General features: G+C 48.8%; 1 protein-coding gene across 2 annotated transcripts in view; it reads left to right on the top strand.

The window, feature by feature from the left end:
* The window catches only part of LOC140387064 (contactin-associated protein-like 5), a 1,365,877-nt gene that overhangs the window by 1,331,177 nt on the left and 9,394 nt on the right, over positions 1–25,306 (top strand). Inside the window, exon 23 of one of the 2 annotated variants that reach the window (XM_072470077.1) lies at positions 19,323–19,394. The exons of the other annotated variant lie outside the window; for it this stretch is intronic. Within the exon in view, the coding sequence (XP_072326178.1) occupies positions 19,323–19,394 (72 nt within the window). The remainder of the gene's footprint in view (positions 1–19,322; positions 19,395–25,306) is intronic. 2 annotated transcript variants of the gene reach the window in all.

Genomic DNA, 25,306 nt, shown 5'->3' with positions numbered 1-25,306 from the left:
CCACTGTGTGCCTGTGCCCTGTGTCGTCGTGTCATGCCTGTCCGTCCACTGTGTGCCTGTGTCCTGTGTCGTCGTGCCGTGCCTGTCCGTCCACTGTGTGCCTTTGCCCTGTGTCGTCGTGTCATGCCTGTCCGTCCCGTTTGCCTGTGTCCTGTGTCGTCGTGCTGTGCCTGCCTGTGCCCTGTGTGCTTGTGTCCTGTGTCGTTGTGTCATGCCTGTCTGTTCCTTGTGTGCTTGTGTCCTGTGTCGCCGTGTCGTGTCTGTCTGTTCCCTGTGTGCTGGTGATTTGGGTCGTGCCTGCCTGTGCCCTGTGTGCTGGTGTCCTGTGTCGTTGTGTCATGTCTGTCTGTTCCTTGTGTGCTTGTGTCCTGTGTCGGCGTGTCGTGTCTGTCTGTTCCCTGTGTGCTGGTGTCCTGGGTCGTGCCTGCCTGTGCCCTGTGTGCTGGTGTCCTGTGTCGTTGTGTCGTGTCTGCCTGTCCCCTGTGTGCTGGTGTCCTGGGTCGTGCCTTTCTGTCCCCTGTGTGCTTGTGCCCTGCATCTTGTCATGTCTGTCTGTTCCCTGTGTGCTGGTGTCCTGGGTCGTGCCTGCCTGTGCCCTGTGTGCTGGTGTCCTGTGTCGTCGTGTGGTGCCTGTCTGTCCCCTGTGTGCTTGTGTCCTGGGTCGTGCCTGTCTGTCCCCTGTGTGCTTGTGCCCTGCATCTTGTCATGTCTGTCTGTTCCCTGTGTGCTGGTGTCCTGGGTCGTGCCTGCCTGTGCCCTGTGTGCTGGTGTCCTGTGTCGTCGTGTCATGTCTGTCTGTTCCTTGTGTGCTTGTGTCCTGTGTCGGCGTGTCGTGTCTGTCTGTTCCTTGTGTGCTTGTGTCCTGTGTCGGCGTGTCATGTCTGTCTGTTCCTTGTGTGCTTGTGTCCTGTGTTGTCGTGTCTGTCTGTTCCCTGTGTGCTGGTGTCCTGGGTCGTGTCTGCCTGTCCCCTGTGTGCTGGTGTCCTGGGTCGTGTCTGCCTGTCCCCTGTGTGCTGGTGTCCTGGGTCGTGTCTGCCTGTCCCCTGTGTGCTGGTGTCCTGGGTCGTGTCTGCCTGTCCCCTGTGTGCTGGTGTCCTGGGTCGTGTCTGCCTGTCCCCTGTGTGCTGGTGTCCTGGATCGTGTCTGCCTGTCCCCTGTGTGCTGGTGTCCTGGGTCGTGCCTGCCTGTGCCCTGTGTGCTGGTGTCCTGTGTCGTCGTGTGGTGCCTGTCTGTCCCCTGTGTGCTTGTGTCCTGGGTCGTGCCTGTCTGTCCCCTGTGTGCTTGTGCCCTGCATCTTGTCATGTCTGTCTGTTCCCTGTGTGCTGGTGTCCTGGGTCGTGCCTGCCTGTGCCCTGTGTGCTGGTGTCCTGTGTCGTCGTGTCATGTCTGTCTGTTCCTTGTGTGCTTGTGTCCTGTGTCGGCGTGTCGTGTCTGTCTGTTCCTTGTGTGCTTGTGTCCTGTGTCGGTGTGTCATGTCTGTCTGTTCCTTGTGTGCTTGTGTCCTGTGTTGTCGTGTCTGTCTGTTCCCTGTGTGCTGGTGTCCTGGGTCGTGTCTGCCTGTCCCCTGTGTGCTGGTGTCCTGGGTCGTGTCTGCCTGTCCCCTGTGTGCTGGTGTCCTGGGTCGTGTCTGCCTGTCCCCTGTGTGCTGGTGTCCTGGGTTGTGTCTGCCTGTCCCCTGTGTGCTGGTGTCCTGGGTCGTGTCTGCCTGTCCCCTGTGTGCTGGTGTCCTGGGTCGTGTCTGCCTGTCCCCTGTGTGCTGGTGTCCTGGGTCGTGTCTGCCTGTCCCCTGTGTGCTGGTGTCCTGGGTCGTGTCTGCCTGTCCCCTGTGTGCTGGTGTCCTGGGCCATCGTGTCATCACTGGACTGGGCCGGAGGGCTGTTGCTGGTGCTGCCCTTCCCATCGCTGCTAGAGTCCCTGTGGGCTGGCCGCCCAGGCGCTGGCCGGGGGCGGTGTCTGCCAGGTGCGCCCGGTTGGTCTGCGTCGGCTGGCAGTCCAGATGCTGGATGCGGGCGGTGTCTGCCAGGTGCTCAGGGTCGGTCACGGCATGGCCCTGCGACACACAATGCACCATCATGGTTAGCAAGTGGAGGGGGGGTCGCGGTACGGGGAGGGAGTGCTGAGGGGGAACGGCTGGGGGTAGCTAAAAGCTGCTCATTTGCAATACAATGGGCTAAATTCTCCAGTATCGGCGCGATGTCCGCCGACCGGCGCCCAAACCGGCGCAAATCAGTCGGGCATCGCGCCGCCCCAAAGGTGTGGAATCCTCCACATCTTGGGGGGCCGAGCCCTAACGTTAAGGGGCTAGGCCCGCGCCGGGCTAATTTCCAGCCCGCCAGCTGGCGGAAAAGGCCTTTGGTGCCCCGCCAGCTGGCGCGGAAATGACATCTCCGGGCGGCGCATGCGTGGGAGCTTTAGCGGCCGCTAACGGCATCCCCGCACATGCGCTGTGGAGGGAGTCTCTTCCGCCTCCGCCATGGTGGAGACTGTGGCGAAGGCGGAAGGAAAAGACTGCCCCCACGGCACAGGCCCGCCCGCGGATCGGTGGGCCCCGATTGCGGGCCAGGCCACTGTGGGGGCACCCCCCGGGGCCAGATTGCCCCCCCAGGACCCCGGAGCCCGCCCGCGCCGCCTTGTCCCGCCGGTAAGGTAGGTGGTTTAATCTACGCCGGCGGGACAGGCATTCTAGCAGCGGGACTTCGGCCCATCCGGGCCGGAGAATCACGGGGGGGGCCCCGCCAACCGGCGCGGCGCGATTCCCGCCCCCGCCGAATATCCGGTGCCAGAGAATTCGGCAACCGGCGGGGGCGGGATTCACGCCAGCCCCCGGCGATTCTCCGACCGGGCGGGGGGTCGGAGAATCTCGCCCAATATCATTAACCAATATGTGCATCATAAGACCATTGAATAGGACATTGAAATATTTCCGAACAGTATTCTCCCAAGTGGATTAATCGGGCTCACCACTAAAACTGGTGGCAAAAGCTCTTGCTGCATTGAATATAGAGCGGAGGATGCCCATGAAGTCTATAATGTCCACAAGACCACCTGCCCATGTCTGCTGCTCCTGATGCTTAAGCTGTTGAATTTGCTCTTCCATAAGCTCAGCTTACTTCTGAGGGGAAAGGTCTGAGGGGTGAGTGCTGAGAGGAAAGGGATGAGGGGAGAGTGCTGAGGGGGAACGGCTGGGGGTAGTGCGCTGAGGGAAAAGGGCTGAGGGGAGAGTGCTGAGGGGAGAGTGCTGCGGGAAGAGTGCTGGGGGGGAGTGCCGAGGGGAGAGTGCTGAGGGGAAAGGGCTGAGGGGAAAGGGCTGAGGGGGGAGTGCTGGGGGGGGAACAGCTGGGGGGTAGTGTGCTGAGGGAAGAGGGCTGAGGGGAGAGTGCTGAGGGGAGGGTGCTGAGGGAAGAGGGCTGAGGGGAGAGTGCAGAGGGGAGAGTGCTGAGGGAAGAGTGCTGGGGGTAGTGTGCTGAGGGGAGAGTGCTGAGGGAAGAGTGCTCGGGTAGTGTGCTGAGGGAAGAGTGCTGAGGGGAGAGTGCTGAGGGGAAAGGGGCCAGGCAGGGAGGGGATCTCACTTGGTGGCATGCCCCCGATCTCGGCAAGGGCAATCTCCCGGTCCTCGGGTGCACCAGCTATATCCAGGTCCCTCTGCTCGTGCACGTGAGGGGCCGCAAGTCAGGTTCACCCACTGTGGTTATAGAACATAGAACATAGGGGCAGCACGGTAGCCTTGTGGATAGCACAATTGCTTCACAGCTCCAGGGTCCCAGGTTCGATTCTGGCTTGGGTCACTGTCTGTGCGGAGTCTGCCCATCCTCCCCGTGTGTGCGTGGGTTTCCTCCGGGTGCTCCGGTTTCCTCCCACAGTCCAAAGATGTGCGGGTTAGGTGGATTGGCCATGATAAATTGCCGTTACTGTCCGAAATTGCCCTTAGTGTTGGGTGGGGTTACTGGGTTATGGGGATAGGGTGGCGGTATTGACCTTGGGTAGGGTGCTCTTTCCAAGAGCCGGTGCAGACTCGATGGGCCGAATGGCCTCCTTCTGCTCTGTAAATTCTATCTATGAACATAGAACGATACAGCGCAGTACAGGCCCTTCGGCCCACGATGTTGCACCGAAACAAAAGCCATCTAACCTATACTATGCCATTATCATCCATATGCTTATCCAATAAACTTTTAAATGCCCTCAATGTTGGCGAGTTCACTACTGTTGCAGGTAGGGCATTCCACGGCCTCACTACTCTTTGCGTAAAGAACCTACCTCTGACCTCTGTCCTATATCTATTAGCCCTCAGTTTAAAGCTATGTCCCCTTGTGCCAGCCATTTCCATCCGCGGGAGAAGGCTCTCACTGTCCACCCTATCTAACCGCTGATCATTTTGTATGCCTCTATTAAGTCTCCTCTTAACCTTCTTCTCTCCAACGAAAACAACCTCAAGTCCATCAGCCTTTCCTCATAAGATTTTCCCTCCATACCAGGCAACATCCTGGTAAATCTCCTCTGCACCCGCTCCAAAGCCTCCACGTCCTTCCTATAATGCGGTGACCAGAACTGTACGCAATACTCCAAATGCGGCCGTACCAGAGTTTTGTACAGCTGCAACATGACCTCCTCACTCCGGAACTCAATCCCTCTACCAATAAAGGCCAACACTTCTTCACAACCCTATCCACCTGGGTGGCAACTTTCCGGGATCTATGTACATGGACACCTAGATCCCTCTGCTCATCCACACTTCCAAGAACTTTACCATTAGCCAAATATTCCGCATTCCTGTTATTCCTTCCAAAGTGAATCACCTCACACTTCTGTACATTAAACTCCATTTGCCACCTCTCAGCCCAGCTCTGCAGCTTATCTATGTCCCTCTGTAACCTGCTACATCCTTCCACACTATCGACAACACCACCGACTTTAGTGTCGTCTGCAAATTTACTCACACACCCTTCTGCGCCTTCCTCTAGGTCATTGATAAAAATGACAAACAGCAACGGCCCCAGAACAGATCCTTGTGGTATGCCACTTGTAACTGAACTCCATTCTGAACATTTCCCATCAATCACCACCCTCTGTCTTTCAGCTAGCCAATTTCTGATCCACATCTCTAAGTCACCCTCAATCCCCAGCCTCCGTATTTTCTGCAATAGCCTACCGTGGGGAACCTTATCAAACGCTTTACTGAAATCCATATACACCACATCAACTGCTCTACCCTCGTCTAGCTGTTCAGTCACCTTCTCAAAGAACTCGATAAGGTTTGTGAGGCATGACCTACCCTTCACAAAGCCATGCTGACTATCCCTGATCATATTATTCCTATCGAGATGATTATAAATCTTGTCTCTTATAATCCCCTCCAAGACTTTACCCACTACAGACGTGAGGCTCACCGGTCTACAGTTGCCGGGGTTGTCTCTGCTCCCCTTTTTGAACAAGGGGACCACATTTGCTATCCTCCAGTCCTCTGGCACTATTCCTGTAGCCAATGATGACATAAAAATCAAAGCCAAAGGTCCAGCAATCTCTTCCCTGGTCTCCCAGAGAATCCTAGGATAAATCCCATCAGGCCCCGGGGACTTATCTATTTTCAGCCTGTCCAGAATTGCCAACACCTCTTCCCTACGTACCTCAATGCCATCTATTCTAATAGCCTGGGTCTCAGCATTCTCCTCCACAACATTATCTTTTTCCTGAGTGAATACTGACGAAAAATATTCATTTAGTATCTTGCCTATCTCTTCAGACTCCACACACAACTTCCCATCCCTGTCCTTGACTGGTCCTACTCTTACCCTAGTCATTCGCTTATTCCTGACATACCTATAGAAAGCTTTTGGGTTGTCCTTGATCCTACCTGCCAAATACTTCTCATGTCCCCTCCTTGCTCGTCTTAGCTCTCTCTTTCGATCCTTCCTCGCTACCTTGTAACTATCCATCGCCCCAACTGAAACTTCACACCTCATCTTCACATAGGCCTCCTTCTTCCTCTTAACAAGAGATTCCACTTAGAATAACATAGAATAACATAGAACATAGAACAATACAGCGCAGTACAGGCCCTTCGGCCCACGATGTTGCACCGAAACAAAAGCCATCTAACCTACACTATGCCATTATCATCCATATGTTTATCCAATAAACTTTTAAATGCCCTCAATGTTGGCGAGTACACTACTGTAGCAGGTAGGGCATTCCACGGCCTCACTACTCTTTGCGTAAAGAACCTACCTCTGACCTCTGTCCTATATCTATTACCCCTCAGTTTAAAGTTATGTCCCCTCGTGCCAGCCATATCCATCCGCGGGAGAAGGCTCTCACTGTCCACCCTATCCAACCCCCTGATCATTTTGTATGCCTCTATTAAGTCTCCTCTTAACCTTCTTCTCTCCAACGAAAACAACCTCAAGTCCGTCAGCCTTTCCTCATAAGATTTTCCCTCCATACCAGGCAACATCCTGGTAAATCTCCTCTGCACCCGCTCCAAAGCCTCCACGTCCTTCCTATAATGCGGTGACCAGAACTGTACGCAATACTCCAAATGCGGCCGGACCAGAGTTCTGTACAGCTGCAACATGACCTCCCGACTCCGGAACTCAATCCCTCTACCAATAAAGGCCAACACTCCATAGGCCTTCTTCACAACCCTATCAACCTGGGTGGCAACTTTCAGGGATCTATGTACATGGACGCCTAGATCCCTCTGCTCATCCACACTTTCAAGAACTTTACCATTAGCCAAATATTCCGCATTCCTGTTATTCCTTCCAAAGTGAATCACCTCACACTTCTCTACATTAAACTCCATTTGCCACCTCTCAGCCCAGCTCTGCAGCTTATCTATATCCCTCTGTAACCTGCTACATCCTTCCACACTATCGACAACACCACCGACTTTAGTATCGTCTGCAAATTTACTCACCCAACCTTCTGCGCCTTCCTCTAGGTCATTGATAAAAATGACAAACAGCAACGGCCCAAGAACAGATCCTTGTGGTACTCCACTTGTGACTGTACTCCATTCTGAACATTTCCCATCAACCACCACCCTCTGTCTTCTTTCAGCTAGCCAATTTCTGATCCACATCTCTAAATCACCCTCAATCCCCAGCCTCCGTATTTTTTGCAATAGCCTACCGTGGGGAACATTATCAAACGCTTTGCTGAAATCGATATACACCACATCAACTGCTCTACCCTCGTCTACCTGTTCAGTCACCTTATCAAAGAACTCAATAAGGTTTGTGAGGCATGACCTACCCTTCACAAAGCCATGCTGACTATCCCTGATCATATTATTCCTATCTAGATGATTATAAATCTTGTCCCTTATAATCCCCTCCAAGACTTTACCCACTACAGACGTGAGGCTCACCGGTCTATAGTTGCCGGGGTTGTCTCTGCTCCCCTTTTTGAACAAAGGGACCACATTTGCTGTCCTCCAGTCCTCTGGCACTATTCCTGTAGCCAATGATGACATAAAAATCAAAGCCAAAGGTCCAGCAATCTCTTCCCTGGCCTCCCATAGAATCCTAGGATAAATCCCATCAGGTCCCGGGGACTTATCTATTTTCAGCCTGTCCAGAATTGCCAACACCTCTTCCCTACGTACCTCAATGCCATCTATTCTATTAGCCTGGGGCTCAGCATTCTCCTCCACAACATTATCTTTTTCCTGAGTGAATACTGACGAAAAATATTCATTTAGTATCTCGCCTATCTCTTCAGACTCCACACACAATTTCCCATCCCTGTCCTTGACTGGTCCTACTCTTTCCCTAGTCATTCGCTTATTCCTGACATACCTATAGAAAGCTTTTGGGTTTTCCTTGATCCTTCCTGCCAAATACTTCTCATGTCCCCTCCTTGCTCGTCTTAGCTCTCTCTTTAGATCCTTCCTCGCTACCTTGTAACTATCCATCGCCCCAACCGAAACTTCACACTTCATCTTCACATAGGCCTCCTTCTTCCTCTTAACAAGAGATTCCACTTCCTTGGTAAACCACGGTTCCCTCGCTCGACGCCTTCCTCCCTGTCTGACCGGTACATACTTATCAAGAACACGCAGTAGCTGATCCTTGAACAAGCCCCACTTATCCAGTGTGCCCAACACTTGCAGCCTACTTCTCCACCTTATCCCCCCCAAGTCACGTCTAATGGCATCATAATTGCCCTTCCCCCAGCTATAACTCTTGCCCTGCGGTGTATACTTATCCCTTTCCATCATTAACGTAAACGTCACCGAATTGTGGTCACTGTCCCCAAAGTGCTCTCCTACCTCCAAATCAACACCTGGCCTGGTTCATTACCCAAAACCAAATCCAACGTGGCCTCGCCTCTTGTTGGCCTGTCAACATATTGTTTCAGGAAACCCTCCTGCACACACTGTACAAAAAACGACCCATCTATTGTACTCGAACTATATATTTTCCAGTCAATATTTGGAAAGTTAAAGTCTCCCATAATAACTACCCTGTTACTTTCGCTCATATCCAGAATCATCTTCGCCATCCTTTCCTCTACATCCCTAGAACTATTAGGAGGCCTATAAAAAACTCCCAACAGGGTGACCTCTCCTTTCCTGTTTCTAACTTCAGCCAATACTACCTCGGAAGAAGAGTCCCCATCTAGCATCCTCTCCGCCACCGTAATACTGCTCTTGACTAGCAGCGCCACACCTCCCCCTCTTTTGCCTCCTTCTCTGAGCTTACTAAAACACCTAAACCCCGGAACCTGCAACATCCATTCCTGTCCCTGCTCTATCCATGTCTCCGAAATGGCCACAACATCGAAGTCCCAGGTACCAACCCACGCTGCCAGTTCCCCTACCTTGTTTCGTATACTCCTGGCATTGAAGTAGACACACTTCAAACCACCTACCTGAACGCTGGCCCCCTCCTGCGACGTCAAATCTGTGCTCCTGACCTCTATACTCTCATTCTCCCTTACCCTAAAACTACAATCCAGGTTCCCATGCCCCTGCTGCATTAGTTTAAACCCCCCCAAAGAGCACGAACAAATCTCCCCCCCAGGATATTTGTGCCCCTCAGGTTCAGATGTAGACCATCCTGTCTGTAGAGGTCCCACCTTCCCCAGAAAGAGCCCCAGTTATCCAAAAATCTGAAACCCTCCCGCCTGCACCATCCCTGTAGCCACATGTTTAAATGCTCTCTCTCCCTATTCCTCATCTCACTATCAAGTGGCACGGGCAACAACCCAGAGATAACAACTCTGTTTGTTCTAGTTCTGAGCTTCCATCCTAGCTCCCTGAAAGCCTGCCTGACATCCTTGTCCCCTTTCCTACCTATGTCGTTGGTGCCAATGTGGACCACGACTTGGGGCTGCTCCCCCTCCCCCCTAAGGACCCGGAAAACACGATCCGAGACATCACGTACCCTTGCACCTGGGAGGCAACATACCAAACGTGAGTCTCTCACGCTCCCACAAAATCTCCTATCTGTGCCCCTGACTATAGAGTCCCCAATTACTAATGCTCTGCTCCTCTCCCCCCTTCCCTTCTGAGCAACAGGGACAGACTCCGTGCCAGAGGCCCGTACCCCATGGCTTACCCCTGGTAAGTCGTCCCCCCCACAAGTATCCAAAGCGGTATACTTGTTTCTCAGGGGAACGACCGCAGGGGATCCCTGCACTGACTGTTTTTTCCCAGTCCCTCTTACAGTTACCCACCTATCTCCAATCTTTGGTGTAACTAATTCCCTGAAGCTGCTATCTATGACCCCTTCTGCCTCCCGAATGATCCGAAGTTCTTCCAACTCCAGCTCCAGTTCCCTAACTCGGTCTTGGAGGAGCTGGAGATGGCAGCACTTCCTGCAGGTAAAATCAGCAGGGACACTAACTGCATCCCTCACCTCAAACATCCTGCAGGAGGAACATTGCACTCCCTTCCCTGCCATTCCTCTAACTTTCTACCAAGATCTGGCTAACAACTAAATTAAATTTTTATAAAAAATAATAATAATATAATAAAAATATGGTACTTACCTTCTTTGGTAAACCACGGTTCCCTCGCTCTACGCCTTCCTCCCTGCCTGACCGGTACGTACTTATCAAGAACACGCAGTAGCTGATCCTTGAACAAGCTCCACTTATCCAGTGTGCCCAACACTTGCAGCCTACTTCTCCAACCTATCCCCCCCAAGTCACGTCTAATGGCATCATAATTGCCCTTCCCCCAGCTATAACTCTTGCCCTGCGGTGTATACTTATCCCTTTCCATCACTAACGTAAACGTCACCGAATTGTGGTCACTGTGCCCAAAGTGCTCTCCTACCTCCAAATCCAACACCTGGCCTGGTTCATTACCCAAAACCAAATCCAACGTGGCCTCGCCTCTTGTTGGCCTGTCAACACATTGTGTCAGGAAACCCTCCTGCACACACTGTACAAAAAACGACCCATCTAATGTACTCGAACTATATCTTTTCCAGTCAATATTTGGAAAGTTAAAGTCTCCCATAATAACTACCCTGTTACTTTCGCTCTTATCCAGGATCATCCTCGGCATCCTTTCCTCTACATCCCTAGAACTATTTGGAGGCCTATAGAAAACTCCCAACAGGGTGACCTCTCCTTTCCTATTTCTAACCTCAGCCCATACTACCTCGGAAGATGAGTCCCCATCTAGCATCCTCTCCGCCACCGTAATACTGCTCTTGACCGAATGCAACTGAAATGAGCAGTTTGAGGGGCTCCATTGATGGTTCAGAAAGTTTCATTAGGAGTGTCACAGATTTGCTAAATGAGCTGGTATCAGTGGGACAAAGTGGGATCAATTGAATTGGTCTCCATGCTCCACATTAAGGAAGGAGCAGATACCTGCATTCCTTAATTCTATTCCATGTCCGATACTCCTTGTTGGAACTGTACATATGCAAACCTTCAGTGAAGCAAGGATTCCACATGCAGAAACATGTCCTACTCAACCCCATGAGCTACTTCCTCCGATTAATGTGACTAGGGCAAATTTGTACCTCAGCTCCATTTATCTGCCTTGTTCCATAATCTTTCCCAAACAAAAAACACAGTGCTGACTGTCTGAAAATTTGGATTGGCCCAGCATCTACAACTATTTGGAGGAGAAAGTTCTGCACTTCCATTATCCCCTGTGTGGTAACATGCATTCGGGTTTCACTCCTTAATGGGCTTGCCTTAGTTTTATGATCCTGTTCCAGATTTCTCCACCAAAAGAAATGGGGCGCGATTCTCCGTTCGCTGACGCCGATTGGGCGAAGAATAGCTCCGTTCCGCCTCCTCGAAAACGGCGTCAATGCGGCGCACAAAAACACCATTCGCATATCATTAGCGGGTCCACCCGCGATGCTCTGCCTCCGATGGGCCGAGTTCCTGACGGCGCAGTCCACGAAATGGAGAGTCTGGCCCATGGTCTGTCTGTGACTCTACTATCAAATCCCTCTATTGAATGAAACACCTCAACGCAATCACTTCTCAACCTTCTTCACTCACTTGTAACCTCTCCACACTGTCCCAGTGATCATTGGAGAATCGTGATTATTTTGAGGTCAAATTGAGATCTGCTACCATTTAATGGGTCACCTCATCCATGACAGACTGGTGCTAGAGGAGCATGTTCAGCCATGACGCATCAAGCGTTAGGAACTAAAGTTCCTCAATTTTCTTCTCAGTACATGGGCAATTTATTTAAGTGCACAGCCCCCATATTCTTTTTGTGTGGACACACCTGAGCAAACATTTAAATTGGCCGAGGTTCTGTCCGGGGAACATTTGGATTGCTGAATAGCGAATGGTCACACATCTTGGAGGGAATGTTATTAGGAGCACGTACATTGTACCGTTAACAAAATTACAAACTGTGGTTAAGAAAGTTATTTGTGGCATCAAATGATTTGACAACGCTCAAAGTCACTCAGAAATTAATTGTTTCGCTGTCTCTGGAAATATTATGTGAAACCGCCCAAATTGCAATCTCTGCTGCGTGTATGAAGTGTCAAATTTTGTGAGATTTATTGCGGAAAAGCGCAGCACACCACCCACCAACATTGTATATTTATCACACAAGGTTGATGTAATCCTTTGCTGTTAGGGGTTTTTTGTAGATGCACAGGATAACAAATTTCTGCCCGAACCAATTACTCAGTATTTGTTATTCTCCAAATAATATTCCAAAATGGCTGCTTACCAGAGAATGGTATGAATGATGATTTTTCTGTGGTCAGATACCAATGTGAATGTTATCCGTAGAGACCGATAATGTTTAATGAGAAATTTGAACTTCCGGCTGTCAGATGAAAGAATGACACCACAGGATTTCACTTTTTAAATCTTCTGCTGTGCCAAATGACTAAAACACTATTGCCTCAACATTGGTTTCTCTCGTAGGCAACTCATATTTTAAATTGTAGAAATAACTGGTTCCTTTTTACATGTCACACATTGCATTCACCATGGAAATATCACTCTTCCCACAAACAGTTCACAATTGCTCCCAGCTTCCTTTCGTTTCACATTCCCAGCCTGGTAATTCCTAACCCAAGAACTGTCTCTTACTGTGAAGGTTATGATGTACATTTCTTTCCTCTATCTCCAAGTTAGGCAAATCTTCCAGTCCCCTTCAACTCTTCACAAACTTAAATCTGATTGCAAGTTCCCAGGAGTATCCTATACGGTGAGAAACAGAGTCAGTATTATCTCTCCTTAAGTCGCAGTGCTGGCTGGTTCCAACACTTGCTGTATACTTCTCAGTTGGCTACAGACTACAACTCCTGTCTGTCTGTGGTATCCTTGGGATTAAAGAGAATTAGAGACTGTAGCCTTATCTCAAACTGGCTTCCGCTACCCTGTTCCTCATGGCAAGAGGAAACATCTTGTATCTCAATAGAAATGTTCATTCGGTACCCCTGATCCCAATTTCCTTTCACCTTGGAAGCAAAGGAATAGTTTAAAACACAACTGACTGTTTACAACATATTTTCATAACACCTTTGGGAAACTCAGAATTTAATCACTGTGGACTTAGAAACCACTGTCATTGTCCCCAAACATAAGTACCTTACATCTCACTTTCAAGAAACCAATCTGAATCTCCTTCAGTTCTCAAACAATGAAAGTATCCACGCAGACTCTCAAGCAGACTCCAATATAGGTCACATGCTCCCTTTTACCTACCCCATATTTAAAACTACAGTCCAAAAAAATAGTAATCTTATAAACCGAAAGTTATACTCCGAACACATAATAATGCCTTAAAAACCTCACAACTGTAACAAACATTAATTGAGTGCAAACTCTTACTTCTCATGGAGCCCCTAAGACCACGATTTTTAAATAAATAATCTTTATTGTCACAAGTAGGCTTACATCAACACTGCAGTGAAGTTACTGTGGAAAAACCCCAGTCGCCACATTCCGGCACCTGTTCGGATACACTGAGGGATAATTCAGAATGTCCAAATTACCTGACAGCACGTCTTTCGGGACTTGTGGGAGGAAACCGGAGCACCCGGAGGAAACCCATGCAGGCACGGGGAGAACGTGCAGACTCTGTAGAGACCGATAACGTGCAGACTCCGTAGAGACCGATAATGACAGTGACCCAGCCGGGAATCGAACCTGGGACCCTAGCACTGTGAAGCAACAGTGCTAACCACTGTGCTACCATGCTGATTGTGCAAGCCTTTGATTGGGTAGACGTGGAAATATTTTTACTTGCAGGCAAAGCCAGAACGAGGGGTCATGAATATAAAATATTGACTGATAAATCCAATCGTGGGTTCATGAGAAACCTCTCTACCCGGCGAGTAGTTGGAATGTTGAACTTGCTTATAAGAAAGAGTAGTTAAGAGAATAGCAAAGGGTTTTGTTCAATTTGTTCATTCAACATGGACATTGCTGGCAAGGCCAGCATTTGCTGCCCATCTTTAATTGCCCTTGAGAAGGTGGTGGTGAATCTTCTTTAACCGCTGAAGTCCAGGTCGTGAAAGTAGATTCATAATGATGTTAGGATGGGAGCTAATTGATTCTGACCCTGTGACAGTGAAGGGATAGTGATATATTTCCAAGTCAAGATGGTATGTGCCTTGGTGGGGAACATGCAGGTTGTGGTTTTCCCTTATCCACTGGGAGGTGATGTCAGAGAAGGCTTTGAAGTTGCTGCAATGCATCTTTCAGATGCTACACACTGCTGCCACTGTGTTCCAGTAGAGGAGGGAGTAAATGTAAAAGTGGTGCCTGAGTACCGATCAAGCGATTAGGATTTGTCCTGTACAGTGTCAATCTTCTTAAGAGTTGATGGAGCTGCACTCATCCAGACTATTATATCAGACTCATGACTTGTGCCTTCTGGATGATGGACTGGCTTTGGGGAGTCAGGAGGTGAGTTACTCGCCAGAGAATTCCCAACATCTGATCTGCTCTTGTAATCACAGTATTTATAATAATAATCTTTATTAGTGTCACAAGTAGGCTTACATTAATATTACAATGAAGTTACTGTGAAAATCCCCTAGTCGCCACATTCTGGTGCCTGTCTGGGTACATGGAGGGAGAATTCAGAATGTCCAATTCACCTAATAAACACACGTCTTTCAGGACTTGTGGGAGGAAACCGGAGAACCCGGAGGAAACCCACGCAGACACGGGGAGAACGTGCAGACTCCGCACAGCCAGTGACCCAAACCAGGAATCGAACACGGGTCCATGTCGCTGTGAAGCAACAGTGCTAACCATTGTGCTACCATTGTATGGCTATTCCAATTAAGTTTTTCATCAATGGTCACCCCCTGGTTGTTGATGCTGAGAGATTGAGCAATGGTTATGTTGTTGACCATGGAGGTGGGCGAGATCGTTTTCTGTTGCAAATGATCATTTCCTGGTATTTGAATGGCGCAAATGCAACTCCATTTTTATTAGCCTAAGCCTCAATGTTGTCAACATCTTATTGTATACAGGAATGGACTGCTTCATTATCTGAGTGCAATCATCAGTGAACATCCGCATTTCTAATCTTATGATGGAGCAAAGATCACTGATAAAGCCGCTGAAGATGGCTCAGCCTAGGATCCAGTTAAGGGGAAGTCAGATTAACATGAAGGAAAATGGACCAGAAAGATTTGCTGATGTGGTTCGATAAAGAAGGGTGGGAGGAAGCTTGTGTGGAGTCATGGACATGTTGAGTCGAATGGGCTGTTTCTCTATCAGATATAAATTGCAAACCTTTGTCATGAGGTTACCCTGAAGAGCCCTAAATGCCGAATGAGTATCATGTATGAGAGTCTCGGGCAGTTGTTGAACATTGTGCACAGCTGATGCTTCCTTTCCACAAGAAAAGAGATTAAGATGTTGCTCCCAGCACCACAGTCCCTGCCGTGGAACTGTAGCAGTGTTCACTGCCGTGGGGCGTGATTGCCTGTTATAGCAGTTGTCTCCTGATTTAGCTGAGAAGAGTGCAGCAGCAGGAACACCTGGTGGCCTTTCCCTGCTCTGTGGTACCTGGACTCCAAGAGTACGAGGAGCCATTACACAAACTGTGCAAAATGTAGACGATGAATGGTGATGTGATTGAAGTCTTCAAGATATTAAGGGGAACAAACATGGTAGACATTGAAACTGTCAGCATCTGCAATCATTTCCCATCTGAAATCGACAGAACCAGAGTCTATACACATGCAGTTGAACGCAGAAACTGCTGTCAGTGATTCCGTGCTTCTATGGAGGATGTGCTGTTAAATTCACCTCGTTTGAGATCAGTTTGAAATCAATGAATTTGTGAGAACTTTCACTTTCAGGCAGCTTACCTATTGAATGAGGTACAACTGTGTTTTTAACAGCATACCAATAATTATGGCCGTAGAACCTCTTTGGCTCTGAAAATTAATTTCATATTTGCCGTAGGTTGAATCTCTCCATTATGATAAAAAAAATCCCTTTTTTAAAAAAAAGATATCAGGCTGAAATCTCCGCTGTCGGGATTCTCTGTTTCACCAGCAGCTCGAGGATTTCCTGACGGCATGGGGCTACCCACAATGGGAAACCCCATTGGGCGGCTGGCGAGACGGAGAATCCGGGGGCATCTTTTTTTCATGATACTTTGGCTTCCGCCTTAATCCCATGAGTATGTCCCAATCTTCATTTCATTCTCTGTAAAATGATAGTATAAGGTGAAGAATAATCAATGCTTTCAACTTGCTGGTTTGCAGCCTGTGGGAATTCTTCAATCTGATAGGCTGCTTACCTTGCTTCATGGCATCACTGTAGCTGGAGACCTGGAGGTCCCCTTGACTTGGCATCAGATTCAAATTAACGTTGATAAAAGGGAAATCCTAAGCAGAGTGACCACTAGTCCTTTGTGGGTACCTTTCTTTGAGATCAGTGATGGACGTCATTGCTTCGCTCCAGACCACAATAACCAGACGTATATTTCTTTGCAAATGTTGTGATGTCAATTAAGACCTATATTCAGTGGAGCACGGATTATCTGAATTTATACTATTTGCACTCTTGAATATCTATCAGAATGTTTGCAGGTCTCAGAAGCTTTGAATCATTTATTTTCAGCCAAGAGCAAATGGGTATCTCGAATTCCGAAAAACAGAGAAACAAAAATGTAGCAGTCATAAAACAAAGCAGTTTATGCATATTGTTTAAATGACCTATTACAGGGGATTTAGAAACTCTTGATTGTTTGCATTTTCGATTAGCATTCGAAGATGGCTTCATTTTAGTCTATGGTTGAGGGGAGATTTCCAGCCAGTGCAGCTTGGCAATTGATTTTTAAATCAACCATTCACAAGTCAACTCCATTCACATCTCCATTGATTCCAGAATTCTAAATTGATCGACATATTTACTACAACATTTGCAAGGTTTTAGTCCATTCATATCTATCACAAGCTCTGCAACTGATACTTATTGTCATTCAAAACGCATGAAAGACCACCCACCTATTGATACAGTGGGCTACATTCTATACTGGACGGACGCTAACTGGCTCTAGAACACAGTGCAGAGGCAGCTGGGGGCAGAAGCAAGCGGACCCCTCAGTTTCCGTTCCACCTCTCCGACCCGGCCAGTGAAATCCAACCCCTTTCATCAGTCCTTTGCTTTAACTGAGGAAACTGTTTTGCCAAGCAGTCACTGATTAGAATGGATAAATTCCTTCATGTCACATTTACTCAGACGATTGCATCCTATTCTACAATATGTTAATCACCTCTCTTAAATGTTTGGTGAACTACCTCAATTGTTACAATTGTTACTCACAGCATTTAAAAATAGTCTTTGAGTGTCATGGTGCAGCATTACTGTGTAAATGCAACGATCCAACAACCAGGAACAGGCCGGGATTCTCCAAGCCTTCGCGCCATAATCGCGCTCGGCGCGGGGGCGGAGAATGGGGCATCAGACCCGCGATCGGATCCGACGCCTTCCCGCGATTCTCCGGGGACCGCGCGATCGACGCGGCGGCAGTAGGGGGCCATTGAAAGAGGCCCCCCGGGCAATTCTCAGCCGACAACTGGCCAAGTTCCCGCCGGCGTGGTTCACTCATGGTTCCACCCGGCGGGCACTCAGAGTGGCGGCTGCGGACACAGTCCGCGGCGGCCCTGGTAGGGGCGGGGGGGTCCATCACCGGGTGGGAGGGGGGCCTCCAGGACGGCCAGGGCTCCGATCGGATGCCACCGATTGGCGGGCGTGCGTGATCTGGGGGGCGGGGGCTATATTGTGGGGGCTGGCCCGCTGTGTGGGTCCGCCATGTTGCGCGGGGCTGCCGCGCTCAGGCGCGGACCCGCGGCCGGAAGTGGAGGGCCCCGTTTCAGCAGCCGGAGCTGTGTGGACTACTCCGTGGCCCTGCTGGTCCCCTTCAAAATGGAGAATCACTCTGGACTTTCTCCAAGTAAGTACAGAGTGATTCGCGCCCGTTTTCTAGCGGGCATGGGGACATAGCCCCATTATGAGAGAATTCTGCCCATAGAGTCATAGTCATAGATGTTTACAGCATGGAAACAGGCCCTTCAGCCCAGCTTGTCCATGCTGCCCAGTTTCTATCACGAAGCTAGTCCTACTTGCCTGCATTTGGCCCATATCCCTCTATTCCCACCCTGTCCATGTAATTGTCTAACTACTTTTTAAAAGACAAAATGAGACCCGCCTCCACCACTGCCTCTGGAAGCCCATTCCAGATGCTCACCACCCTCTGTGTGAAGAAACTTCCCATCTGGTCTCTTTTGTATCTCTCCCCTCTCACCTTAAACCTATACCCTTTAGTTCTAGACTCCTCTGCCTTTGGGAAAAGAGGTTGGCGATCTACCTTATGTATGCTCCTCATTATTTAATAGACCTCTATAAGTTCACCCCTAAGCCTCTTAAGCTCCTGGGAAAAAAAGTCCCTCCAACCTCTCCTTGTAACTCAGACCATCAAGTCCTGGTAACATCCTAGTAAATCTCTTTTGCACTCTTTCTAGTTTAACAATATCATTTCCATAATAGCGTGACCCGAACTGAACACAGTATTCCATGTGTGGCCTTACCAACGTCTTGTACATCTGGCATTGATCCAGCCAGAAGAGTTGGGAAATATTCCCTAATTATAATAATCTGGGTCAAGAACTGTACCACCAGCTGTCATATCTGAGGTGCCAACTAGTTTGGCAATGCCGCAAAATATGGCAGAGACGGCCTGCTCTGGAGAGGTGCATGTGATGGGATGCGCCCTGGAGATATGTTGATTATAGCCCATCTGCTAGGTTTGGAAGGGATCCAGATAAATATATCCCCCACCCCAAGGTGGGTTTTGCTTCCGCTAATTGGTATCTTTCTTTAACTGCGTACATCAGTCTCCAGGTGTATTCCCAATTTTGGAATGAATAGAGATCTTGACCTGAACGAACGCCTGTTGAAATTGTCGGGAAAGACTGGAATCCACATATCTAGATCCCAACATTACTCCTAGCTCCTTCACTGCCCTCCCCTATTGGATGAAAGGTTGGATTGTGACAAATATGCCATAGGCATTCAGTCCTGAGGTTACCAACTATAGTTTGATCAATTCCCTTATGAGAGGGAAGGATGATGATGGCGTTTAAAGTGAAACTTGAAGCTTCCGAAAGTGATCTGGAGAATCTGAATGCTGGCAAATAATGTGAGGATGTGGCGGTCAATTGTGTCATATTTATTGAACAAGGCCCTGCTTTAGATCCATGTTATCGGTGAGACCCGCTTGAAATGCAAATGAGAATGAACAGATGTGGACTGTGGTTCAGGCAACAATACCAGTAAAAGTGTCACAATGAGTTAACTGCTGATAATTCTAATGTTGATTTTTTATTCAACTGCAGATCATTCTGGGGCAATAGATGTGGGGCACCCATTGAAAAATTCAGTCAGAAGTGACTCAGCAGTCATTGGAGGTAAGCGTGTGATCTGACCCCAAGACTATAACATTTAAATCTCAGAAATTCCACATCCTTGTTTTCAAATCCACCACGGCCTTGCTCCTCCCTATCTCTGTAAACTCCTCCAGCCCTACAACCTCCAAAATGCCTGCACTCCTCCAATTCAATCCTCTTGGGCATCTCTGATTTTCCTCACTCCACTATTGGCAGCCATGTCTCCAGCTGCCTAGGCCTCAAGCTCTGGATATTCCTTTCTATACCTCTCTGCCTCTCCTCCTCTCTCGCCCCCTTGAAGATATTCCTCAAAAGGGACATGGTAGCATAGTGGTTAGCACTGTTGCTTCACAGCGCCAAGGACCCGGGTTCGATTCCCGGCTTGGGTCACTGTCTGTGTGGGTTTCCTCCAGGCACTCCGGGTTCCTCCCACAAACCCCAAAAGACGAGCTTGGATTTAACATTCTGAATTCTCCCTCCGTGTACCCGAACAGGTGCCGGAAAGTGGCAACAGGGGCTTTTCACTGTAACTTCATTGCAGTGTTAATGTAAGCCTACTTATGACACTAATAAAGTTTTATAAAAACTGACCTTTTTGACCACTCTTTTGGTATCTGTCCGAATATCTGTTCATGTGGCTCTATTACAAATTTTGTTTGACAATCACTTCTGAGGATGCTGTGAGATGTCTTACTATATTAAAGGTGTGAAATAATTGCACGTTTCTGTTGTTATTGAAAAGTGTAAGTATCTACATGGCTCGAGACATGAATGTGATGGAATGCTCTCTACTTGCCCTAATGAGTGCAGCCGCAACAACACTCAAGAAGCTTGACACCACATACTATTGCCGATACTGCAAAGGCTATGGGCCCTGACAATATTCCGGCAATAGTACCAAAAACCTGTTCTCAAGTACTTGCTAAACTCCTAGACAAGCTGTTTCATTACAGCTACAACACTGGCATTCACTCGGCAATATGGAAACACTCCTAGCTATGTCCTGTCTGCAAAAAGCAGGCCAAATCCTACTTGGTCAATTAACGCCCGATCAATCTACTCTGAATTATCAGTAAAATGGTGGAAGGGGTCATCAACAGTTTTATCAAGCGGCACCTGCTTAGCAATAACGTACGGATTGACGCTCAGTTTGGATTCCGCCATGCCCACTCAGCTCCTGACCTCATTACAGCCTTGGTTCACACATGGAGAGAAGAGTTAAACTACAGAAGTGAGGTGAGAGCAACTGCCTTTGCCATCAAGGCAGCATTTGATCGAGTACGGCATCAAAGAGCCCTCGCAAAACTGGAGTCAATGGAAATTGGGGGGAGGGGTGGCGGTAATTTACCACTGGTTGCACTCAGACCTAGCACAAATGAAGGTGGTTGTGGTTGTTCGAGGTCAATCATCTCAGGCCCAACTAGACCCAACTACCTCCAGCCGATTCATCAATTACATTCCTTTCATCACTAAGCCAGGAGTGGGGATGATCGCTGATGAGTGCACAATGTTCAGCACCATTCGAGACTCCTCAGGTACTGAAGCAGTCCTTGTCCAAATGCAGAAAAACATGGACAATATCTAGATTTGGTCTGACCATCACACATTTAAATCATAGATCACAGAATTTACAGTGCAGAAGGAGGCCATTTGGCCCAGCGAGTCTGTACGGCCCTTATAAAGAGCACCCTACATAAGCCCACACCTTCGCCCTATCCCCATAACTCAGTAACCCCACCTATCCTTTCTGGACACTAAGGGAATTTAGCATGGCCAATCCACCTAACCTGCACGTCTTTGTATTGTGAGAGGAAACCGGAGCACCTGGAGGAAACCCACGCACACACGGGGAGAACGTGCTGACTCTGCACAGTTGCCCAAGCTGGGAATCGAACCTGGGACCCTGGAGCTGTGAAGCACCAGTGCTAACCACTGTGCTACCGTGCCGCCCACGTGGGCACAATTGGCAAGTAACATTTGCATCACACAAGCGCCAGGCAATGACCATCTCCAACAAGAGAAAATCAAACCAATGCTCCTTGATTTTCAATGGCATTACCATTGCTGAATCCCCCACTGTCAACCTTATGGGGGGTTACAATTGACCAGAAACAGAACTGAACTAGTCACATAAATACTGTGGTTATAAGAGCAGGAACCTTACAGAGCGTAACTCACCACCTGATTCCTCAAAGCCTGTCCGCCATCTCTACTTCTTCGGCGATCACTCGCTATCGAGTATGATTGTCCACCTAAGAAATTCTGTGTTATTGGTCATTGGTTCTGTGGTTTCTTGCATGGTCAATGAGCCCGATCTGCATTTTCGACCGCACACACAGAAACATTGAAACATAAAAAATATAAGCAGGAGGGTGGTATTTGGCCCTTCAAGCCTGCTCCACCATTCATTACGATCAAGGCTGATCATCAAGCTCAATACCATGATCCTGTCTTCCCCCCCATAACCCTTGATCCTTTTAGCGCCATGATCATTATCTAATTCCTTCTGGAATTCTGAAAAGTAGTCAACTACTTTCTGTGGTAGCAAATTCCACAGACACACCACTCTCTGGGTGAAGAATTTTCTCCTCACCTCAGACCTAAAAGGTTTACCTTTTGGCTAGCTGAAAGAAGACAGAGGGTGGTGGTTGATGGGAAATGTTCAGAATGGAGTTCAGTTACAAGTGGCGTACCACAAGGATATGTTCTGGGGCCATTGCTGTTTGTCATTTTTATAAATGACCGAGAGGAGGGCGCAGAAGGGTGGGTGAGTAAATTTGCAGACGACACTAAAGTCGGTGGTGTTGTCGACAGTGCGGAAGGATGTTGCAGGTTACAGAGGGACATAGATAAGCTGCAGAGCTGGGCTGAGAGGTGGCAAATGGAGTTTAATGTAGAGAAGTGTGAGGTGATTCACTTTGGAAGGAATAACAGGAATGTGGAATATTTGGCGAATGGTAAAGTTCTTGGAAGTGTGGATGAGCAGAGGGATCTCGGTGTCCATGTACATAGATCCCTGAAAGTTGCCACCCAGGTTGATAGGGTTGTGAAGAAGGCCTATGGTGAGTTGGCCTTTATTGGTAGAGGGATTGAGTTCCGGAGTCATGAGTTCATGTTGCAGCTGTACAAAACTCTGGTACAGCCGCATTTGGAGTATTGCGTACAGTTCTGGTCACCTCATTATAGGAAAGACGTGGAAGCTTTGGAACGGGTGCAGAGGAGATTTACCAGGATGTTGCCTGGTATGGAGGGAAAATCTTATGAGGAAAGGCTGATGGACTTGAGGTTGTTTTCGTTAGAGAGAAGAAGGTTAAGAGGAGACTTAATAGAGGCATACAAAATGATCAGAGGGTTAGATAGGGTGGACAGTGAGAGCCTTCTCCCGCAGATGGAAATGGCTAGCACGAGGGGACATAGCCTTAAACTGAGGGGTAATAGATATAGGACAGAGGTCAGAGGTAGGTTCTTTACGCAAAGAGTAGTGAGGCCGTGGAATGCCCTACCTGCAACAGTCGTGAACTCGCCAACATTGAGGGCATTTAAAAGTTTATTGGATAAGCATATGGATGATAATGGCATAGTGTCGGTTAGATGGCTTTTGTTTTTTGACTTCCCATGTCGGTGCAACATCGTGGCCGAAGGGCCTGTACTGCACTGTATCGTTCTATGTTCTATGTTTACCCCTTATCCTCAAATCATGACCCCTAGTTCTGGACTCCCCCACCATCGGGAACATTCTTTCTGAATCTACCCTGTCTAATTCTGTTAGAATTTTGTAAATTTCTATGAGATCCCTTCTCACTCTTCTAAAGTCCAATAAATATAATCCTAACCGACTTAGTCTCTCCTCATATGACAGTCCCGCCATCCCACGAATCAGCCTGGTAAACTTTTGCTGCACTTCCTCCATAGCAAGAACATCCTTCCTCAGGCAAGGACACCAAAACGGCACATTATACTCCAGGTGTGGCCCTATACAATTGTAGTAAAGCATCTCTATTCCTATACGTAAATCCTCTTGCTATGAAGGCTAACATACCACTTTCCATCTTTACTGTCTGCTCTACCTGCACACTTACTTACAGCGACTGATGCACAAGGACCAAGGTCTCGCTGAGTATCCACCTCTCTCAATGTACACCCATTCAAATAATAATCTGCCTTCCTATTTTTGCTACCAAAGTGTATAACCTCACATTTATCCACATTATAACACAACTCACCCTCCCACCCAACTTTGCAGCATGTGCAAATTTGGAGATAATACAATTAGTTCCCTCGTCCAAATCATGAATATATAATATGAATAGTTGGGGTCCTCGCACAGATCCCTGCGGTACCCCACTAGTCACTGCCTGCCAATCAGAAAAAAGACCCATTTGTTGCAACTCTGTGCTTCCTGTTTGCTAATCAGGGGCAAAATTCTCCCCCAACGGCGCGATGTCCGCTGACTGGCGCCAAAAACGGCGCCAATCAGACGGGCATCACGCCGGCCCAAAGGTGCGGAATGCTCCGCATCTTTGGGGGCCGAGCCCCAACATTGAGGGGCTAGGCCGGCGCCGGAGGGATTTCCGCCCCGCCAGCTGGCGGAAATGGCGTTTGTTGCCCCGCCAGCTGGCGGAAATGGCGTTTGTTGCCCCACCAGCTGGCACGGAAATGCGGCGCATGAGCGGGAGCATCAGTGGCCGCCGACAGTTTCCCGCGCATGCGCAGTGGGGAGAGTCACTTCCGCCTCCGCCATGGTGGAGGCCGTGGCGGAGGCGGAAGGGAAAGAGTGCCCCCACAGCACAGGCCCGCCCGCGGATCGGTGGGCCCCGATCGCGGGCCAGGCCACCATGGGGGCGGGGGCGGGATTCACGGCAGCCAACGGCCATTCTCCGACCCGGCGGGGGGTCGGAGAATGACGCCCCTGCTTTCTATCCACCTCAAGACACTACCAGTAATTCCATGCGCTTTAACTTTATTAATCTACTCTGTGAGACCTTGTTGAAAGTCTTCTGAGGTTCTAAATAAACTACATCTACCGTTCTCCCTGGTCAACTCTCCTAGTTACATCTTGAAAGAATTCCAGTAGATTTGGCAAGCATGATTTTCCTTTCGTAAATCTATGCTGACTTTATCTGATTACACCACTGCTTTCCAAATTTTGTGCAATGAAATCCTTCATAATGGACTCCAGCTACTTCCGTACTACCATCATTAAGCTCACTCTCCTTTCGTTCCTTGTTTTCTCTCTACCTCCCTTTTTGAATAGCGGGGTTACACTCGTTAACCTCCAATCTGTAGAAACCATTCCGGAGTCTAAAGGCAGCTGTTTCTGGGAGGTGGAATCGGTCCTTGGACTCTGGATTGTGGGTATTCCTTTCTCCTGCTCCTTTTCCAGACCTCTTCTTGCCGTTGAGTGTCCTCGAAGGATTGTGTCCATTCAATCAGGAAGTTCCTCCAAGTAGGTCTCTTTTGCGCAAGGGTCTCTCAGGTGTTGAAGTCTATCTTGCATTTCTTGAAGTAAGCCTTCAGGGTGCCTTTGAAGTACTTCCTTTGTCCTCCTCTTGTTCGGAAGCCTTCCTTGAGCTGGGCAAAGAGGATTTGCTTTGGAAGTCACAACTCTGATGTCCTGAACACTTGGACGGCTCAGCGGAGTTGGATTCAGATGATCATGACCTCTATGCTGTTCCTCTTGGTATTACACCTGTCCTCCCAGCTGTTGCGGAGAACCTATCCCAGCCACATTGATGGTACCTCTCCAGGACCTTCAGGTGCTGTCTGTATGTAGGCCAAGTTTCTGAGCCATAGAGTTTGGAGGATGCCTTCCTTGAACACTAGGATCCTGGTGTCAGCACAGATGTCACGGTCGTGAAAGGTCGTTCTTAGGCACCTGAAGGAGGCGCTCACGGATTGGATATGATTTTAGATCTCTGCATCGATGTCAGCCT

This window comes from Scyliorhinus torazame, chromosome 2, assembly GCF_047496885.1.
Source record: "Scyliorhinus torazame isolate Kashiwa2021f chromosome 2, sScyTor2.1, whole genome shotgun sequence".
In the NCBI taxonomy this organism is placed as follows: Eukaryota; Metazoa; Chordata; class Chondrichthyes; order Carcharhiniformes; family Scyliorhinidae; genus Scyliorhinus; species Scyliorhinus torazame.
The sequence above is the reverse complement of the archived record's forward strand: the minus strand, read 5'-3'. Positions and strand labels throughout refer to the sequence as shown.